General features: G+C 43.7%; 1 protein-coding gene across 1 annotated transcript in view; it reads left to right on the top strand.

Moving 5' to 3' along the window:
• GFRA1 (GDNF family receptor alpha 1) overlaps positions 1-21,962 on the top strand; it is a 304,386-nt gene that overhangs the window by 247,733 nt on the left and 34,691 nt on the right. The window contains exons 5-6 of the mRNA XM_068257931.1: positions 2,496-2,605; positions 6,369-6,503. Coding sequence (XP_068114032.1) covers positions 2,496-2,605; positions 6,369-6,503 — 245 coding nt within the window. The remainder of the gene's footprint in view (positions 1-2,495; positions 2,606-6,368; positions 6,504-21,962) is intronic.

Genomic DNA, 21,962 nt, shown 5'->3' with positions numbered 1-21,962 from the left:
TTAGACGAGTATATCCCAAATTCTATATTTTAATTGGAAAAGTTGGGGGGTCGTCTTATACGCTGGAATATACTGTAGTTGCTTTAGGAGTATCCAGCACACTGCAGCATGCTCCCGCCTCTTCTTCTGTTGTGCATATTAATTCCCTCTCCCAGCTGTTGTACTCAGTCCACATGTGTGGATATTGCTGGGTGGTTGGGAGAGAGATGAATCAAGCTCAGCTCTCTTCACAAGTGGGTTATGTTATATACACAAGTTACACACAGATGGATGAGGCTATAATGCATGTATTAGTTATGAAAGGAGAAGCAGTGGTCAGAAGCCATAACATCAATCCTGTGTACAGCAGTTTTCAGAGAATAACTGCAGAATCGAATGAAAATAATTACAGATCAGGTGTTTTTGTGACAACACTTGTTAAAGGATACCCGACGTGACATGTGACATGATGAGATAGACATGTGTATGTACAGTGCCTAGCACACAAATAACTAGGCTGTGTTCCTTTTTTTCTTTCTGTGCCTGAAAGAGTCAAACATCAGGTGTTCCTGATGGCAGTTTCTGTCTGAGTCAGGACTGAGTCAGACTACAGTGTGACCCTCACTGCTAAGAAATTCCAACTATAAAACACTTTCCTAGCAGAAAATGGTTTCTGAGAGCAGGAAAGCAATAAAAAGGGTCAATAGTTCATAGTTATGTATAGAATGCTTGGGGGGCTCTTGAGTCCAGAGACCATGCAGACAGAGAAGACAAAATGATACTCTAATTTTACTGAAGGTGAAAGCTGCATGGTCTCTGGGCCAGGGGTGTAGCTACAGGGGAGCAGCCTCTGCAACTGCAGGGGGGACCAGAGCTATAAGGGGGCACCTATTATTATGCTGAGAATACACCATGAGATATTTTGGCAGATAGATGGTTTGATAGATGATTTCCAACAGGTCCGATCTTATTTTCGATCATTTTTCTCATAAAAGTGAATGGAAATTGATGAGAAAAACTATCGGAAAATCGATCGGAAAATTCGATCAGACAGTAAATCTACTGAAAAATGTCATTGTGTATTCCCAGCATTACTTCAAGGATACCCAAACATGTGACATGATGAGATATACATGTATGTACAGTGCCTAGCACACAAATAGCTATGCTGTGTTCCTTTTTTCTTCCTCTACCTGAAAGAGTTAAACATCAGGTATGTGGCAGCTCCTGTCTGAGTCAGGACTGAGTCAGACTACAGTGTGACCCTAACTGATAAGAAATTACAACTATAAAACACTTTCCTAGCAGAAAATGGCTTCTGAAAGCAGGAAAGAGATAAAAGGATCAATAGTTCAAAGATTTTAGCTCTGGCATACTTTGGTGAATGTGTCATTGAGCAAAAACAATAAAACAGTAAAAACTTAAAAAGTAGATTTAAACATAAAATAAACCAGTGGAATATCTTAAAAAGCCAATTTTAGGAGAAGGAAGATAGATACAATTGTTTATTTCATTCGTTTATTTTCACCTCGGGTGTCCTTTAAAGGAGTTATCAGACAATATGAGCAAAACAAGCGCTACTTGTCTCTAGGAAAAAAAAGAGTAAGGGAGTAAATGGCTTCAGTCAGAGGCAGTAAAGATGGAAAATGCCTGAAACGGTTTTGTCTTTATTTACTATATAAAATGTACTGATATCAAAACGTGGACAGTACAATACATGTTAAATAAGTAGAACAAGTATTTATCTACTTATATATCGGTCCCTGATGCTTTAAAAAAAAGGCACTTCATGTATTTCTGTATAGGGTTCGTATAACAAACCCCTGAATCTGTCTCCTATAACCCTGTGCACTGTATCACTTGATTGATAAAAGAGCAACACTGTACTGCTAATCTTGTCCTCAGGAACATAACTATAAATCATGGGGCCCCCCAGCAAAACTTTGATGGGCCTCCCCAATGTTGAAACCATTTCTCTTTCCTATACTTGGTGACGTTTTGATATCAGTAAATAGTATATAGTAAATAAAGACAAAACCGTTTCAGGCATTTTCCATCTTTACTGCCTTAAGCCATTTACTCCCTTACTCTTTTTTTTCGTAGAAACAGCTCTATCATATCTAGCTTGCTTTGTAAACACATGTGAGTACAGCATAGATTGTATTTCAGCAGCTTCACACTGAACTGCCCGCAGCCAATCAGTGAGGAGTAGAAATGTGGGAGGGGCGTTAACCTGCTTTCCTCTTCTCTGCAATGTACCAAATAGTGCCAAATTGACAGAGATAAGACTTATTACAGCAGAAACATTTCTGATTAGATTGGAATGCTTGCAATGTAGGGTCTGGATGTAGACTGCATAGTAAACACAGAGCAGTGGATAAATGGAATTTGATTTATGATTTTATGGCTGACAATCCAGCTTTAAGGAAAAAAACAGATTAAATGTTGTTTTGTATGTCTGCCTGAGTAAAAGACTTAACAGTTTGTATCCTGTTTGTTGCTCCTCTCGGTTTCAGGTCCCGTCTCGCACATTTCTTCACCGACTGCCAGCCTGACCCCCGCTCTGCCAGCGGCTGCCTGAAGGAGAACTACGCAGAATGCCTCTTGGCTTACTCCGGCCTGATCGGTAGGATTCCTTTATGTAAAAATGTCAGAGGGTCTAACGAGTCTGCAGCCATGCTGTAATAATTATATATACCGGGACGTAGCGAGCATAAAATGATTATGGGAAATATTATTACGTCGCCATTGTGTGACCTGCTGGCCTCCAGCCCTCAGCAAAGAGAAAAAGCTTTACTAGAAGCCCAATAAAAGCACAATATGAGCTGGTTATACAGTATACAGCAGCGCTCAGTGTCGTGTTTATACCGTGTGCTTCATCGCAGTATGAATAATTGTACTCCCAGAATTCCTTTGAGCTATGGCGGGCTTATAATACCAGAGGTATGATGGGGCATCTTTAAGTTTTAATTACCACCCAGAACGTATTATGGTACAGCAAAGTCCCTGTTATCTCGCAATTCAGGCAACCAGAAGTCTCAACTAACCAGCATGCGTGAAGGATGATGGTGACTTTGATTTGGGAGATTTTGGAGCCTTTAACCCCTTTATCCACCACTACAGTGTATCTACATCCCCTGTAACTTCATCTAAGCCAGGAGGACGTAGATATATGCCTTGTAGCAGAAGCACAGCTGTGCACGGTTGGGCATCGCTCCTGTGCACCCTTCTGGCACTATCTAATGCAGCACTGATTGGTGAAAGGGAATATACAGTATGTTCCGTGCGCTAATGAGATTCATTTTTACCATCAAAAATACTTTTATTTTCTCAGTTCCTAGTGAAAAATATGCACTGTGTAGCATTATTTCAGAATCAAATACCTTCATCATAAATTGTGACAGGAACATAATCTAAGTTTTGTGATACACGATAAGAAAAGCCATACAAAATTTGTGTGTTTTATCTACAGTAGCGCTTTTTATTTTTTAACTGGATTTGGTAAAACTGAGAAATGTTTTTTTCCTATTTAAATGCTTAGAAAAAAAATGTTTGAGGGAAACAAAATGCTATACAATGAAAGCCTAGTTTGTCTATATATTTCATTTGTGTCATAAGTAGGGATAAAGTTATTGCTGATTAAATAGGGACATCGCTAAACTGTCAAAACTGCTCGGGTGCATAGGAGGGAAACAAGGTCTGGATGCGAAATAGTTAAAATACTTACTGAGCCTCCAGCGATGCCTTGTAGCCTTCTTGCATCACCTTGCGCCTTCTGGCATCCACACACACAAGTCGGCGTGACACGTGATCCGATGCGGGTCAGCTGACTTTCCGGCTTCCGTGCACGGAAGTAGCCGGAAAGCTGCTAGAATCCCGCTAGGTGCTAGGGGAAGGGTTCTAGACGTCGCTGGAGCCTCAGTAAATATTTAGAGCAAGGGGTTTGTGCTTTTTCAGCTGGTTGCACAAGTAACCGGCAAGCACATGTATCCGGCATCAGGCGATTCCCGCTGGTGTCGGATACTCGGAACTCAGCTGTATATTGATGACTTTTTGGTGTCATCATTGGTCCCTAAGTGCTTGATGTTGAGAAAATCAGCCCATTGTCTCCTTTATTTATTTTACAGATTGTGCCAGAAGTGACTAAAGTGTGAGATGGATAAAATTGAGGCCATGTTTGCTAACCCCTTTCCAGAAACATACATGGCGTGACCTTTCAAGTCAGATGTTGACCCAGTTGGAACAGGATGAAGAGGAATTTTTTTGCAAAGTGCTAGCTGCGTGTTTGAAAAAAAAAATATGCAAATCGGCCCAGCAGGGCCTGAGCGGCACCCTCCGGCGGCTTACCCCGTGTCCAGCACGGGGTTACCGCTAAGGAGGTTAATGCAGGAACTTTATCACACTGCGAGCCTTAACTTTTTCCATCTCACACTTTAGTCACTTCTGGCACAATCTGTAAAAGAAATAAAGGATACAATGAGCTGATTTCCTCAACATCACGCAGTGCCAAAAATTCATCAATATACCATAATAACTTCCAGGTTATAATTAAGACGTTACAACACTCCCTTGTATTTACCTCTGTAAACAGAACTAGTAAAACACACAAAGGGCCAAGGAGATGCTAAGAATGTGGCCTTGCATGCAGATCTAATGCAAATTATGTGCAGTTTGGAATTGAGCACATCAAATGCACTTCCGGATGAGTTTGATTGGCCAGATTTCAAACTGCACATAATTTGCATTAAGGTCTATGTGCTAAAGGGAATTGTTAGAATCTCATTGGCCAAAAACTTAATTGAGCTTAAATTTCAGAGGTAGCTCACAATATAGCCAAGTCACAGTAATGGGCTTTTGAAATCCCACCTTTCCTACTGTCTCAGAAACAGATTTTTTGTTAACAGAGATCAGCACACACTGTAGCTAGTTAAAGCACACGCCTCTGGTGTACATGACAAACTAAGCTTTGATTGACCAATGATTGGCCAATTTACCACTTCCATGTAGTATGAGAGCATATCTACTAGCATGGGTGCATAGTTCCATAGACAGCACTCTCACTGTGCAGTGCATGGAATTTGTATGTTCTGCCAGCGTTGTGTGTGCTTTCTCCACATACATACATATAGCTTATTGGTTCTCCCAATAACATTGGCCTTATTATTATTGATTTATAAAGCATCCATATTCCATGGTGCTCTATCAAGTAAGAAACAAACATGGGGTACATAATAGTACAGACAATGGTATGCACCAATATACAAAATAAAGAAATGGTTCAAAATACAGAATTGGTAATGACAGTGACAAAAGTAACATGATGTATAAAATGGACAAGTCCTGCCCTTGCGCACTTACCAATTTTACAATCTCCTACTATGAGGTAGGTAAGCTTGCATACGACATGTAAGTGATAAAATTGTGATTGGCCAATAAAAATTGAAGGTGTGTGCTAGGCTTTAAAGAAAACCTGAACTGAGAATTAAAAGTAAAAATAAGCATACACAAGTCATACTTACCTTCCATGTAGTCTACTCCTCAGTGTCTTTCTCCTGTCCCGCGTCCTGTTTGTTCACTGTGATCAAGGGAATTTTCCGTCCTCTATTTTGAAAATGGCCATTACCCATAACAGCTTTCTGGTCAGCACACAGTTAAACTGTAACATCGCCCACTTGAGCCACAGGGAAACATGGACATTTCCTGGTACATCAGTTTTCCTCTCAGCTATAACTGACAGCAACTGATATTTTACTGACAGCAACTGATATATTTCAGATCTGACAAAATATTGTCAGAACTGGAAGGGATAATTGTCAGAAGAAAATTGTGAGCTGCTAAGAGGAACTGATGGCAAGGTAACTATGTAATGTTCATTTGAAGTTACCTCATGTGTTTATTTTAAATATTTTTACTCAGTACAGGTTCTCTTAAAAGTGTACCAGAGCTGAGATAAAATAAAAGTTTAATGCATACCTGGGGCATCCTCCAGCCCCATGCGCACGGATCGCTCCCATGCCTCCGTCCTCTACCTCTTTGGTACAAGTCCTGTGACTTCAGCCAATCAAGCCAGTCTGCGCAAAAGAAGTGCGCCCTCTGCGTATCTCTCCGGCAGCTGAGGGCGCACTTCTTTTGAGCAGACTGGCGGCGTGGGAGCGATCCGTGCGCATGGGGCTGGAGGACACCCCAGGTATGTATAAAACTTTTATTTTATCTCCGCTCTGGTTTCCTTTAAGCCCGGCAGGACTAAAGATATTGCCATTTGCTACCTGTGATAAATTTCACTACAGTTCCTCTTTAAACACCCCCTGTAATTGGTGAATTGGTTTTGGGTGGGCTGCGTGAAGCAGTGATGTTTTGTTGTTGTAACACGCATTGTATGTTGTCTGCAGGTACCGGTATCACCCCAAACTACATCGAGTCCACCAGTCTGAGCGTGTCTCCTTGGTGTGACTGCACCAATAGCGGCAATTACATAGATGACTGTCTGAAGTTCCTCAACTTTTTCAAGGACAACAACTGCCTCAGTAAGTGCTTGTCACCGCTAATTTCCTTTATACATCTCCAACATTTCCTTTTTACAATGCTGGTGGTTTGCTTCTAAGGCTGCACATAATTAATTGTTATAATATAATAATTCCTTTTTTTTTATAGCGCTTTTCTCCTGACGGACTCAAAGTGCTTGTCAGGCAGCCATTAGAGCGCACTCAGTAGGCAGTAGCAGCGTTAGGGAGTCTCGCTCAAAGAACTCCTTACTTAAGGTGCTGACAGGCAGAGCCGAGATTCAAACCCAGGTCTCCTGTGTCAGAGGCGGAGCCCTTAACCAGTACACTATCCAGCCACAATTGTTGTCACGGGACGGGGACTCGATCCTTGTGGCGACAGTTCAGAGGCCGAGTGCTGTACAGACACCTCTGTTACGGCAGAGCGAGACATCTGCAGCTATGGGGAGAGAAGCAGGAACGACAGGGCAGGAGTAAGGAGGAGAACAATGCTCACGGGGTCACTGTCGTTTAAACATCCGACTACTGAATCTTTAAACAAGCTCGGGGGACGCCTGTACACAATCTGAATCCGTTGGCGTTTGGGGGCCCCCTTGGCTGAGTTTAGTATGGCATATTTATGTAACTTTAGCATGTTTAAATGTACAAAAAATGAGGGTCTGATTAATAATGTGATACACTTCTGTTACTGATTTTGCTTCTACTTAAACAATGAGGCTACTTTCATAAATCCAGTGTCACATCGAGTTACAGTACGCTTCCCTGTCGCAGTGGCCATTAGTCTTAATGAGACATTGCACACCACCCGCAGTGCGATGCGATGAGACATAAGTGGGGACAATGACGTAGAGGTGACGCAAACTCCGCAGTGCGTTGCTGTACGTTGTGCCACCATACAGCAGGCATTTGCATTGGAGTCTATGGATCTGCAACAATCTAATTGGACTGTTGCGGTGGCAGCTTGCATGCACTGATCGAAGGAAATCAGTGATGTACTTCCTGTCAAGCAGGAAACGCGTCACTGTTAGGGGGTTGGAAGTTGGAACTATTCATCTTACCCTGTCGGCACTCTCTGCCGCTGGATAATATGCACAGGGGAATGGTGCGATTATCCTGCCCCGGGCTCTCCTGCCGCAGGACAATTGCACTGCTACATGTGTTCAACTTGCCGGAAATTAATCTGCTGCATTTACAGAAATGAATCAATAGCAGTCCGTATACAGTGTAAAGAGGACATTTTACTGAAAGATAGTAGAAGGGGAAAAAATAAATTAAGACATTGTAAAGGGAGAAGTTAAAAAATAGAAACTAGATCAAGAAATGATTGATACTCACTGTGTAATTCGTTCATGTTTGCTCCACAGTGAGCCTGCAGATCAGCAACTTTACTTATGGCAGTCATAAACTGCCTTATCTACAAACACACCCACTACCAATATAATAGCTTACTTTGCAGTTGGCAACAGCCATTATTTCCCACAATGCTATGAGGTTCACAGACAGGAAACTGTCATGGCCCTGACATCCATCCTGTGCTCTACATTTTACAGCTGTTTCTGAGCAGCATGTTTGTACAGTGCTTACTCCTTGGAATGTTGTCTTAAAGTGAACCAGAGACGAAGCACCCTCATGTATTTCACCATATGTATCAGAGGGAACATTAGAGAAAACACCTACCCTGCTCTCTGTTTCATCCTTTACTGTTCAGCCTGCTTGTTATCAGCCCTGAAAAAACCCAGACTGAGCATTCATTCTGGCTTTTCTCAGGAATCATTATAGCGGAGTCTGTGTTCTCTGATGTCTTTTCAAGCCCAAGCCTTATCTATATTTGTTAGTCATAAGAGGTTTTTAGAAATGGTGATTTCATTTTGCACAAAGCCCACTAAATAATATTATTTTCTGATGAACTGTGTTTTGCATGGAGTTATAGTAAAAAAAAAAAAAAAACCACAAAAAAATAATGCTATAGATCAACTTCTCTTCAAAGTCAGCTTTTATTAAAAAAATGCTATAAATGTAAGGAAGTGCAGCACACATCGTTTTTTGGTATTTAATGTTCATAAAATCTATCCTTCGATTTCGATTCACAGCCAGCTATGAATTTCCAAAGCTGACATTTAGCTGAAGTTGCAAAAAAATCCACATTAATACCAGAGCGTTTTCTAAGGTGATCCTTCATAAATATTGCAGCAGCACCAGTGCAGAGCTCTCCCCGGATGCTTGCACCCTCCAGGCAAGGCGTGAGAGCGCATGTGACCTGGCAGGCTGCCAGCTATAGGATGCCTCCTCATAATCACACAGAGTACATGTAGCATGGGCCAGAAACACAGCAGCACCCTCACTGGATGGAAAAGTACTGTGGCCAGGGCCAGATTTACCATAAGGCACGTGCCTACAGGCGCCTGATGATGGAAAGGCGGCTCACTCCCCTCCCCTTGTGCCTCCTTCCTTATGCAGAGTCCCGATGAGAGTGTAAATGAGAGTTTTCTCACCCTGTTCTCAGAATTCCACTAACAAGATCTCCCTTCAGCCAGGGGCAACTCTGGCTACCTAATACTTTGGGGCACCTGTAGCTACCTATGACGGGTAAGGGAGAAGGGACAGCCAGCACATTTGTAGTGCAGTTTGGCAGGGGTTTGTAGGTTTATGGAGGATGAAGTCTACGGTGCCAAGACATCTGTGACTATAGGCTCCTGTGATGTAAATCCAGGCCTGACTGTGGCTTAGCAGCATTGGGTACACGGACCAGATAGGAGGACACAGGAACAGCCAATCATTACACTGATCACATAGGGGGGACACAGGAACAGCCAATCATTACACTGACCACATAGGGGGGCACAGGAACAGTCAATCATTACACTGATCACATAGGGGGGAGGGGCACACGAACAGTCAGTCATTACACTGACCACATAAGGGGGCACAGGAACAGTAATACGATGCAACACCACACAACGCATATAAGTATAAATGCAGCCTAATGGATAACTGAAGTGAGAGGGATAAGGAGGCTGCCATGTTTATTTCCTTTTAAGCAATACCAGTTGCCTGGCAGCCCTGCTGATCATCTGCCTCTCATACTATCAGCCATAGACCCTGAACAAGCATGCAGTAGAATATGCAAATCAGCTCTTTATGCCCCTGTAAGCCAAACACAAATCCAGAGGGTAGGGCTTGCGCACCAGCGGTTTCGCTTTTAGGGCATAAAGGGATTATTTGCATATTCAGCAGTTGATCACATGAAGCTACATGATTGCAAATAGCTTCCTTATATTACCTTGTGATACATGCATACCAGTCATCATTTACATTTCCCCAGACCTGTGTGGGAGGAGGTGATGAGATGACATAATCACGCCCTGCTCAGTCCACCTTACAGGGGGTAGTCTGAGACTTTACTTGAGACACATTACAGCCCTGCATGAAGTGCAGTCTCTGACAGAAACCACCAGCAAGCTGCTCCAGCACTCCACATGGTTTTATGAAACTGCAGTGACTCTGGGGGGTAAGATTTCCATGTTCATAATGCACATAATATCTGCACATTCCAAAGACATAATAATAATAAAAAAAAATTCCTCTCTGGATTTCCATTTCGTGTATCTGCATTTCCGTTTTATATTTAGCCATTCAGACGTGGCCATTCATCATACACTTCCCTCCATCTCTGCGAGGACCTGTCACCACGCGCTCCCCTCCTACCCCTAGCCAGGAAGAGTTACAGTTAGTAATTTCTAGGCAATAGAGCCGCCGCGCGTCGCGCTCTTTGGAGGGAATTCTCCGTAATGGCGCTCTTTTACATTAAAGAAACATTTTCTCTTAATGGAAATGAAGTCAGCTGCCTTGGAGTTGGAGAAACAACAGAGCCGTTCTGCACAAAGTGCTTAAAAGAGCAATAACTCTTCTGATATTATTATTACTTTCCACGCCACTGTGCCGAGGTTTTTGTACAGACAATCCACGGCGAAGATCGGGAGAATATATATGAATGACGGACCCGCTTAGTGAAATCATCACTGCTTTCCTCGCCCTCACCGAGCATGGGAAAATCAGAGTTAACAATTGAGATAATGGCTTCACGAGTCGTTTTCTAAATGTAAACTGACTGTGTTTTCAGTCTGCAGCAGAGCCATAATGTTTTACAGTGCCACAAAAATTCCATTCTTCTTCCTGGCCACCATGGCAATAGTAGCTTATCTGTAAACCAGGGTTCTCAGTTCCCCCTCTTTACCCACTTAGGGACCAGCGATCTCTGCCCCCTTAAGGACCAGAGACCGCTGGTACAATACTGACGGAATCCAGACGAATTACTGCGCATACCTGCCACAACCGCTGCATGCCAGGATCCTCCTGACATCCACTCTGCCGACTCTATGAAGACAGAGTCATGTGAGCCGGTCAGGAGCCGCTTTCATTGGCTCCTGACCGTGTCTATCAATGTAAGCCTATGGGAGCGGCTTACATTGATAGACAGGGCCAGGAGCCAATGAAATCGGCTCCTGCCGTCATAGAGACAGGTAGAGCAAGTGAGCTACGGTGAGAGATGTCGGGATTCAACGGCGAGATCGGCGGGGAGCGATGAAAACAGCGGATGCGCGCTGCAGCGGCGATTGAAATCTACGCCGTGCCAGCCAGAAAACCACCAAAATAGGGCATAGATTTCTATCACCGTGGTCCTTAAGTAGTTAAAGTGGATCCGAGATAAACTTTTACTCATTGCATAATTGTTTCCCTTACATATAGTTTATAGGGCATTCCTCAAGCCAAATACCTTTTTTTTTTTGTCTTAATACCATAATTCCTTATAAACTAAACAAGCCTCGCCCACAGCTCCTCCGGCGCTTAGGCATTTTGAGTCCCATGCAGCAAGTCGGCAAGTGCTCATGGGAGCTTAGTCTGGGGAGGAGGTGGCTTTTTCCGAAGGAGGAGGAGGAGGAGGCATTACCAGCCAGAGATTTCAGAGGCAAGGGGACAGAGGGGAGGAGAGATAGGTAGAGTTTTCACAGGCCGAGGGGTGGAGATGCAGAGCAGCTTGCCTGTGTGATGACAAGTAGAATGTGGCTGCTCTCATTGTATCAAAGTAAGAAATAATCATATACTGTTGAAGCTGTTTGCAGCTTTGTTTGCTGTGTAAACTATCTAAACTTTAGATAAGATACAGTGGGATGCGAAAGTTTGGGCAACCTTGTTAATTGTCATGATTTTCCTGTATAAATAGTTAGTTGTTATGATAAAAAATGTCATTTAAATATATTATATAGGAGACAAACACAGTGATATTTGAGAAGTGAAATAAAGTTTATAAGATGAACAGAAAGCGCGCAATAATTGTTTAAATAAAATTAGGCAGGTGCATAAATTTGGGCACTGTTGTCATTTTATTGATTCCAAAACCTTTAGAACTAATTATTGGAACTCAACCTGGCTTGGTAAGCTCAGTGACCCCTGATCTACATACACAGGTGAATGCAATTATGAGAAAGAGTATTTAAAGAGACTCTGTAACGACAAAAAGATCCCCTGGGGGGTACTCACCTCGGGTGGGGGAAGCCTCAGGATCCTAATGAGGCTTCCCACGCCGTCCTCTGTCCCACGGAGGTCTCGCTGCAGCCCTCCGAACAGCCGGCGACTGTGCCGACTGTTCAATTCAATATTTACCTTTGCAGGCTCCAGCGGGGGCGCTGTGGCTGCTTTCGCTCCGAAGGAGGCGGAAATACCCGATCTCAGTCGGGTCCGCTCTACTGCGCAGGCGCCGGAGACTTGCGCCTGCGCAGTAGAGCGGACCCGACTGAGATCGGGTATTTCCGCCTCCTTCGGAGCGAAAGAAGCCAGAGCGCCTGCGCAGGAGCCTGCAAAGGTAAATATTACGTCACCGCTGTACGGAGGGCTACAGCGAGACCCCCGAGGGACGGCAGACGGCGTGGGAAGCCTCATTAGGATCCTGAGGCTTCCCCCATCCGAGGTGAGTACCCCCCAGGGGACGTTTTAACGTTACAGATTCTCTTTAAGGGAGTCAATTGTTTAAGTTTTCCTCCTCTTTTAATTTCCTCTAAAGAGTAGCAACATGGGGCTCTCAAAACAACTCTCAAATGACCTGAAGACAAAGATTGTTCACCATCATGGTTTATGGGGAAAGATACAGTAAGCTGTCTCAGAGATTTCAGCTGTCTGTTTCCACAGTTATGAACATATTGAGGAAATGGAAGACCATGGGTTCTGTTCAAGTTAAGGTTTGAAGTGGCAGACCAAGAAAAATCTCAGATAAACAGAAGCGACAAATGGTGAGAACAGTCAGAGGAAACCCACAGACCAGCACCAAAGACCTACAATATCATCTTGCTGCAGATTGAGTCGTTCATTGTTCAACCATTCAGCGCACATTACACAAGGAGATGCTGTATGAAAGAGTGATGCAGAGGAAGCCTTTTCTCCGCACACAGCACAAACAGAGCTGCTTGAAGTATGCTAAAGCACATTTGGACAAGCCAGCTTCATTTTGGAATAAGGTGCTGTGGACTGATGAAACTAAACTAGTTATTTGGGCATAACAAGGGGTGTTATGCATGGAGGAAAAAGAACACAGCCTTCCAAGAAAAACACCTGCTACCTACAGTAAATTATGGTGGTGGTTCCATCATGCTGTGGGGCTGTGTGGCCAGTGCAGGGACTGGGAATCTTGTCAAAGTTGAGGGATGCATGGATTCCACTCAGTATCAGCAGATTCTGGAGACCAATGTCCAGGAATCAATGACAAAGCTGAAGCTGCGCCGGGCTGGATCTTTCAACAAGACAACGACCCTAAACACTGCTCAAAATCCACTAAGGCATTCATGCAGAGGAACGTTCTGAAATGGCCATCTCAGTCCCCAGACCTGAATATAATTGAAAATCTGTTATGTGAGTTAAAGAGAGCTGTCCATGCTCGAAAGCCATCAAACCTAAATGAACTAGATACAGTATGTTTTGTAAAGAGGAATGGTCCAAAATACCTTCAACCAGAATCCAGACTCTCATTGGAACCTACAGGAAGCACTTAGAGGCTGTAATTTCTGCAAATGTAGGATCTACTAAATATTGATTTCATTTCTTTTTTGTGTTGCCCAAATTTATGCACCTTCCTTATTTTGTTTAAACAATTATTGCGCACTCTCTGTAAATCCAATAAACTTCATTTCACCTCTCAAATATCACTGTGTGTGTCTCCTATATGATATATTTAACTGACAACGATTTATACAGGAAAATCATGACGATTAACAAGGTTGCCCAAACTTTCTCATCCCACTGTATATACACAAGTTACTTGTTATAGTTTTTCATCTCGGATCCACTTTAATGAACATTTCCCTTTTTTCATGTGCTGCGTCTCATTTTCAGCCTCTTAATTCATATGTATCAACCTCTTTTTCATTATCAAGTGCCCCCTTGGGCTGCAGTCGCTCAAGGCCTGGGCCTTGGTGGCCTTTCCAGAAATTCAGCCCTGTCTGCCGTGCAATCTCCAAAGCCCAAGCGCGTCCATGCTACAAAGTGTTTTAGGGGTCTCAGTGCTGGAACAGCCTGGCGGAGGAGGCTGTTCCAGCACTGGAACAGCCTCCTCCGCAGGTCCACTTTAACCCAAGCCATTCCTGTCCAACTATTACCCACTGGGACATCAGATGGGACAACTGGCCCCAACTTTATGTATAAACTGCATATACAGAGGCGCAAAAATAGGATCAAATATACTAAAAACTGTTTAAAAATGGGAGGTAGTGGTGGACTTACCTCCCACAATACAGACTCAAAAAAGTCAAGATTCAGCATAAATCAGACTTTAATCAAAATAGTATATCAAATGTAGAGGTGCCCCAGTGTGCCCAGTATGCACATTCACTGTATGTAATTTAATCAAAATAGCTCCAAATAGGCAACGCGTTTCGCAGGCTTTCACTCGCTTCTTCAGGCAACAAAAAGAACAATTTAGCTGAGCTTAGAGCCAGAAATAGTGCTTCTATGTATGGCTGAGAAAATTGAGCTATTCTAAATCCTTCAAAATCAATTTTTGTTTCACCTGCTATGGTCTGGCAAGAAAAAAGGAGGGGGCAGGGATGCCCAGAAAGAGTCCTTTTATTTTTGCTTAAATGTAAGAAACAGAAAAGTGGATTACAGATCATTGTCTGAAGACTGTCCATTGCATGTAGTGCACAGTGCCATGGAAATTAGAGTGTTGAGAGAAGGACTATGTAGTAAAGTACCTAATTGTCCAAGAAAGAACAACGTGACTGTAAATTGCCATAGAATAGAGGGTTTCTGAGGTGAATCTGGGATAAGCGAAATGAAAATATGTTAGAGATATTGAACAAAGGGAGATACATTTGCATTTTCCGGGCTAAAAGTGAAAAGTCGATTTTGTTGAGAAAAATGCATTCTATTCCTCTCCAGGCCAGCTTTGTGCAAAGCAAGGATTTTGGAAAGCAATACTTTATTTTATATGTTTAAATAGTGCTGACACATTTTCTACAGAATTTTTCTGAAAATATTAAAACAATCACATCAGCCAGTGCCCTCAGAAGGGCTCACAATCTAATGACCCCATCAGGCCTGGTCCGCCCATGATGCCAAGTGAGACGACTTCCTCAGGCAGCAGAAAGTCTGAGGGCAGCACCAGGCAGAAACAAGAAGTGAAGAGAGTACCTGGCCAACCTATACTGGGGGCAATTGTACCTAGCTACCAATACTGGGGCACCTATATCTGGCTACCTACCTACACTAAGGGTATTTTTGGGGGGACTCACCGCAGGTATAACGTGTAGTGCAAATTGTCACGCATTTTTACCTTTACCTAAGTTTACCTCAGGCAGTAAAAAGTCTAGAACCGGACCTGGTCCCTATGGTCTGTCAACCAGTTGTCTAGGGACTGTTTTTTGGGGACCCAATTACCAATTAACACACTCACACTTTTAATTGTTTTAACTTGCGGGTGGGTTCCAAATCCCGGGGGGAGGAGGGCTTGGAGGGGAGTCCAATTCAGTCCAAGAGGAATTGGAGCAAACAAGTGCAGAGTGCAGACGTGGAGCAGTTTCTCACAGCCAATCCGAATTCTTGATCTTGACATCAGCTCCGTTTTTGTACTGGATCTGCTCCAGTTTTCCTGGTTTAATAAACCTGCTGTTGGGGTTTAAATGGGAAAAGCTCAATGGCTATCTCTGTGCATGATTATAGAAGAAGCGACTCCTCTCATTAAACCTAATGTGGATTATACTTCCACCTCTGTACAGACTTTCACACATTGAGAAAGATGAGAGTTTGGGGTCACTCTGTGCACCATATAGTGTACTGTTACCGTGGTTGCAAAAAACTGAAGTGACATTTTAAATCAAATTCCAGAAATTATTTTTTATCCCCTCTGTCTTAAAACCCCCTCTTCCCTACAAATGAATAGACCTCAGACTCCCCTACAAAACCTCCTGAAAATCATTTATTGCGTCCTCGAGATCAGGAATCCCCTCCAGGGGCATAACTACAGGGGAGCATTCATTGCGACTGCAGGGGGGCCAGAGCTGTAAGGAGGCCCCAACAACGCCTTCACTTCATCTTATAAAGAGTTCCATCCTTCAGATCAGTGTGAAAATGATGATACCCACACTTGTTTTATGACCCTTGCAAGATGGGGCCCCTGGCTTTGAGGATCACCAAGTGTAGGCATGAGAAAGGGTCTGACCATTGGGGCCCTCATCAAACTTGTGTGTGTGTGTGTGGGGGGGGGAATTATTTCTAGCATAACAATGTATCCCTGCTGTCTGGACACTGCAACTTCCATTGGCCAGTGAAAAATGGATTCATGCCAAGAGTATGATGGGCGGCACTTGTCCATGCCACCAGCAATCTTTTTTGAACACCGGGTAATAGGAATAGGCTATATAATCAGTACAGTCCAATGAAAAGAAACCAGGGGGCTTGGTTAATCCAAAAAGGACTGGACCTTTCTGCCATAATACTGCAGCGAATTCTGATTTGCTTATGCATGAGTAATTTATGTCTATAATGTGAAGCAGAGCTTAAGTGATGTATTGCAATCATTTGCACTTGCTAATAAATTACATTTGCACATACCCCAAGGAGTTCCTCCTTCTACAATGATGCTTTTTATTTACCTGCCTGGAGATGTTCGGCCATGACGGAAGTGCTCCTTCTGCTTATCATGGTATAGGCAGGCGGACAACCATATTTATTTTATGAATTTCTGTAAATCCTGCAGGAAATCAATCCTTGAACCAGAGCTGAGTCTAATATGCCCCCACCGCAGCCTCTCGCACACATGAGAATAAGTAACAAAAGGAGAAGAGATGCAGCACTTCAATGTGTACCAATTTCATTATAAATAAAACAGGTTTGTTGCATTGCTTTTGGAGTCTCAGAAGAACTTGAGAAGAGTCAGCATAGACTGGATCCTAATGGGTGTTACCCATCCATCACCATCCCAATATTCTGTCTCCATCCCTAATGACAGTGGGGTGAGGCCCCACACACAGCAGATACTTGTCAGTATCACCACACCAATGCATAGACTGACCACAACTAGTGATACCTCTGGTCAGGGGCGTAACAATAGACCCTGCAAGGGATGCAGCCGCAGGGGGCCCCAGAAGCCGCTGGGGGCCCTGTGGGGGAAGTTTCTTTCCCCTGTCTTGAGAAACTGACAGCTAAGGGCACGAAGAGGAAAAGCTTTCTGCTCTCTGTGCAATTGTTCTAATGACTGCATCTGTTTAGCCACGGATAGCGAATCATACAAAGTTTTGTAGACAAAGATTTGTAGACAGTCCCTATTCAGTGTACAACAGATTCTTGTGTACAGTGCAAAGTTTCGAAGGAGGGCCCAGTGATTTCTAGTTACGTCCCTGCCTCTGGTCTTCAACACTGCGGATACACCTGCAGTGTGAAACTAGTGATATCCCTGACCACCAACGCGAGTGATAGGCCTACAGTCTGAAATTCAGAGCTCATAATTGTCTCCTTTTCTGAGAAAAACACTGGTGGAGGCACCCTTAATGATATGATACTACTAGATGTTGTATATACGAGAAGCGTAATTTCTTACCTTCTCAAAAGGACAAACATTATTTAATGGAAAAAGTAATGTTTGTTCATGCACGGTAGACAACGCATTTCATGGGTCATTGGCCCGCTTTCTCACATCAATTCAAGTGCCTGTAGAACTTTTGGTCACAAACGTGAGCACCTAAAATTTGTTTGTAAAAGTGTGTTTTTCAGTATAGTATAGTCCATACCCCATAGGAGTTATTTAGTTAGGAGGACCTTTAGCCCTCACAACTAATCCAGGAGGGCGACCGACCAGCATCTACACCAACAGATCTGGGACACCAAGCAAGTTTTGCAACCCAACCCTGTGATTATAATATTAAACATGTGCTTACATCCCTTTGTCTAACGATACTGCACCAGCACCATTGGGCTCCTGGTCTCTCTCATTCATAGAGACTTGAAGGTTATGGACAGAGCCAGGACAAGGTCTTCCAGCACCCAAGACTGAGACACTATAGTGCGCCCCTCCATCCCTCCCACCCCAGCCGTCACACACTAATTGCTATTAGACTAAGAGGCACCCCAGGTCCCCCAACCCCTCCAACACTTTAATGTCTAGTTATCTGGCTTGCAGTCACTGCCATGTATCCCCTTTTCTTATTTCTCTCTAATTCAGACACATTAGGGGAATTATAGATGAGTGAGTTGTGCGCCCCCTCCTACACTGCGCCCTGAGGCTGAAGCCTCTCTCGCCTTTGCCTCGGCCCGGCCCTGGTTATGGGTAATCATCAAGGATCTAAACTTTTTATTTTTCCGTGAGACAGTCCCTCTTTGGGAACCAACTCCCTCTGTCCCTCTTTCCTGTTCATTTGTCTCTCTTTTAGGACTGATCTTCTGATGCATGTTACTGTATAGTATCTCACAAAAGAGCCGGGTACCATGTGTTGCACTATTAGCATGACCAGTGGTATAAAGCGATTGCGTGTGTTGCTATGGTTAAGCAAGTAATGTAAGAACGTTACCATAGCGATGCTCGTGTTGCCAATGTACTGAGGGCCTTGATAACTGTCCAATGCACGGTACTCTGTTGGCGTTGGTACTTACCATAAGACAACATTGCCATAGGTTCATACACCAGGCACTATCGCCTCCACACTAAAATAAGCTGATTTGGCCTAAGCTGAGGTGGGACATAGGAAGTCCATGGATATAAGATATATAAAGTCTATCTACAATATATAATGTAGTAGATGGCTCATGTAAGGTGACAGCACTAAACACTAAATCACTTCACTGTTTATAGCATACCAAGAAACCCCTGGTACTCAAAAGAATCAAACTCCCACACTAAGCCACCGCCAAACTAAGCTGCCCCCACACTAAGCTGCTGCTGCACTAAGCCACTGCCAACACAAAGCCACTGCCCACAACTGCGGTGCCCACACTAAGCCAGAGGTGTATCCTTACATACTTAAGTATGCACAAATGCAGGCACACACTACAACTGTAAACCGTATGAAACCGCTATCCCCAGGCTCCGGCTGAGTGGAATCCACCAGACACTGACTCAGATGATATTATCAAAGGTTTATTCGCAACCGAACAGTGGTCACGTAATTTGCTATCAGCTTCAAACACTTCAGTGTCAAAACACTCTTCCCTTGCACATCAAAAGGTCAATAATACACAATATCTAGTCTTCACAGCCGGTGCACCTGCGGAAGGAAACGGTTAATGACACAGAAATTATTATAGTGAGCTACAATAGGTCTTCTCATACAACAATCAACCACTTTACAGCATATACAGATCACAGCACCGTTGTTGGGCTTGGGCTGTGGAAAAGGGTTGGTCTACTGAGCAATTCAGTCCAGTACCTAATTAGTTCTCAGTCCCTTGCCACCAAGTCCAAGCTATAATGCTCAGCAAAACCTTGGGGAAACTCGTGACAGTTCGCAATATGGTACTGAATAGATGACAGTTCGTTAGTTGGTCCAATCAGGACATTCACCTTGCTCCAAGATCTTTTAGACTCTAGGTTGCATTTGTAGCACTTAATACACTTTACTCTTAATACCTCACCTCTGGATTGGGCTCCCCAAAACAACAAACAAAATAAAATGTAAATCAAATAACCAAAAAGGGTTAAAGCAAAATAAAGATAAATGAAATAAAATATAAAGTGACTGATGCACCCCTCTATACCATCAACACCACCCTCCCACAATAGAACTCTCTTTAAGTGCACATTGACTTTAAGGCTGAATACGCTCTGAATTAGAGTTGATGCAAGACTTGTAATCCAAGTAGGTTAACTCTGTATCTTGATCAGATGACAGTTTACTTTTTCTGTAGCACACTTTAGTATCACAAGAAGCGATGCAACTCCTCTTCCACTTAACCTAGTAATACTGACAGGTTCTCTTTAAATATCAAACTCTTTGTAATCATGCAGAACACATCAACATCTGAAGTTTAACTCTTGACTTGAAACAGACTTGACAGGGATAATGGCTCTATATTACAGGACCTTATGCAAGCGGGGGCTGTGTCAGCTCAGCAGGGTACTTTAAGTAGTAGAGAATGTCTCTTAGTGGCAGTAGGGCCTGGACTTTTTATAAGCAATAGCAACTTGTCTCACTTTATATCAGCAGCTTTCTTCTGCATAAACAACTGTATTCTCAGCACAAAGTTTCTGTGACTGTACAGCACTCTCACATAGGCAGTCTTTAGCAATACCACTCAGGGATACAATCTGGACCTCTTCAGATTCTAGGTTGCTATCATCAGCAAGCTTACTCTGGACACTGGCTACTAACTGTACACACTGTATGGCTTAGATGTGGCACTCAGGCTGCAAATGTCTTTAGCTAAAGGTTTATCTGGGTCTGCCGCCTCCGGCCTCTGGGTAGTGTCCGGCCGACTACCGCTGTCCTTATTGTATGGCCGCTGGGTCCCCTTAGCTTCCGGGCGACTGCTACGGCCTTTCTCTGCGCTGGTCTGTGCTCCCACCCTGCTCCGCACTGCTTCCTCCTGCTCAAATCTTCTCTCCTCCACGCTCTCTTTCGCTCTACTCCTGGCTCCAGACTAGTTCCCGCCAGTTACACCCTTCTAGACCCTGCCCCCTGCGCCTGCAGTGTATCTCTCTGACAGGCAGTGCAGGGCTCGGGAAAGTCCCAGAAAATTCCCCTAATTTCCATACTGTGGCCACCTAGCAACGGGTTATACGGCCTTTCCTTCGCTTACTGGCCCTTCTCATGCACCGTTTTGGTTCTAGCAGCCTGATACTTAGTCTTAAAGGTGCCACACACATAGTAATGCTCTGTAAGCAGATGGAACCCCATACAAATCTAGCTGTTGCTGGGACGTGCAGTCTACCGCTGGCTGCCACTCTGCAGGCAGGCCTGGATTTCTGGGAAGGTCACAGAGGCCATGGCCTAGGGCGATAAAAATTAGCATGGCGCAGGACTTGGAGAGATAAGAGGTCACATGTCAAAGTAAATCACCTCTCCTGCTTTGCTCTGGTCTGCCTGAATTCCAGAGATCCCTGCATCTCTCTTACTTGTGCAGTGTGTGTTATGGCAGTTGTTATAATTTAAGTAGGCCTCAGTTACTTGGCCTGAGTTTTATGTAAAAGGCTTGTCCGCAGTGTATGCCTTTAAAATCAATAGAGGTTTTGTGATGCAGGCAGAGGCATCTCAGGGTCTGCGTGTAGCAGAGGATACACGCAGATACTGAGAACATGTTCCTAAAAGAAGGTCATCGGCCTACTCTGACCTCCACGTACACCACAGGAACAGTAAACATCAGCCATATTTACTAAACATCCACATTCCTGCATTTAGGTCAAATGCCTCATTGATTATTAATCAAGTAGGTGGGTATGATGACACCACGAGTGGGTCCACCAATAATCTGATCTAGGGGGTGGCGAAGATGATGTCATATTTAACTCTTTCCTAGTCGGTATTAAACCCGGAGTGAGCGATGGAGAGAGCATTCTGCTTCTTCCTTCCGCACTAGCTTGCAAGGCCGACTGGGACCTCTAAGCATGTTCTTCCTTTCTGTAATCTGATATAATGTATGCTGTACATAGGTAGTTTAGTGTAACGTAGTTAGGAAGAAGGTACGTGATTGACTTCAGCAGGGAGTCTAATCACGAGCTTGTAACGCAACATGAAGATTGGCATGGCTAGGATATGATGAATGTATCTATCTGTATTCCTGTTTCCTGAATAAATAACGTAAACATTGAAGAAGCCTGAGAAAGTCTATCTCCTGCTTGCTGTGTGGAGAGTCAAGTGATCTCCCAGTCTGTGAGACATAACTGTAAGAAGTTACTGGTGTCGAAGCAAGGTGATATAAGAACAGTTTATAACAGCAGTCAGCATCTGCTGTCACCTGTATGATGAGAGGAGACAAACAATCTGCTGTGAGAAGAAAAATATATGGTCTCAA

This window comes from Hyperolius riggenbachi, chromosome 10 (assembly GCF_040937935.1).
Source record: "Hyperolius riggenbachi isolate aHypRig1 chromosome 10, aHypRig1.pri, whole genome shotgun sequence".
NCBI lineage: Eukaryota > Metazoa > Chordata > Amphibia > Anura > Hyperoliidae > Hyperolius > Hyperolius riggenbachi.
Note: the sequence above shows the minus strand (reverse complement) of the source record. Positions and strands in the feature narration are given on the sequence as shown.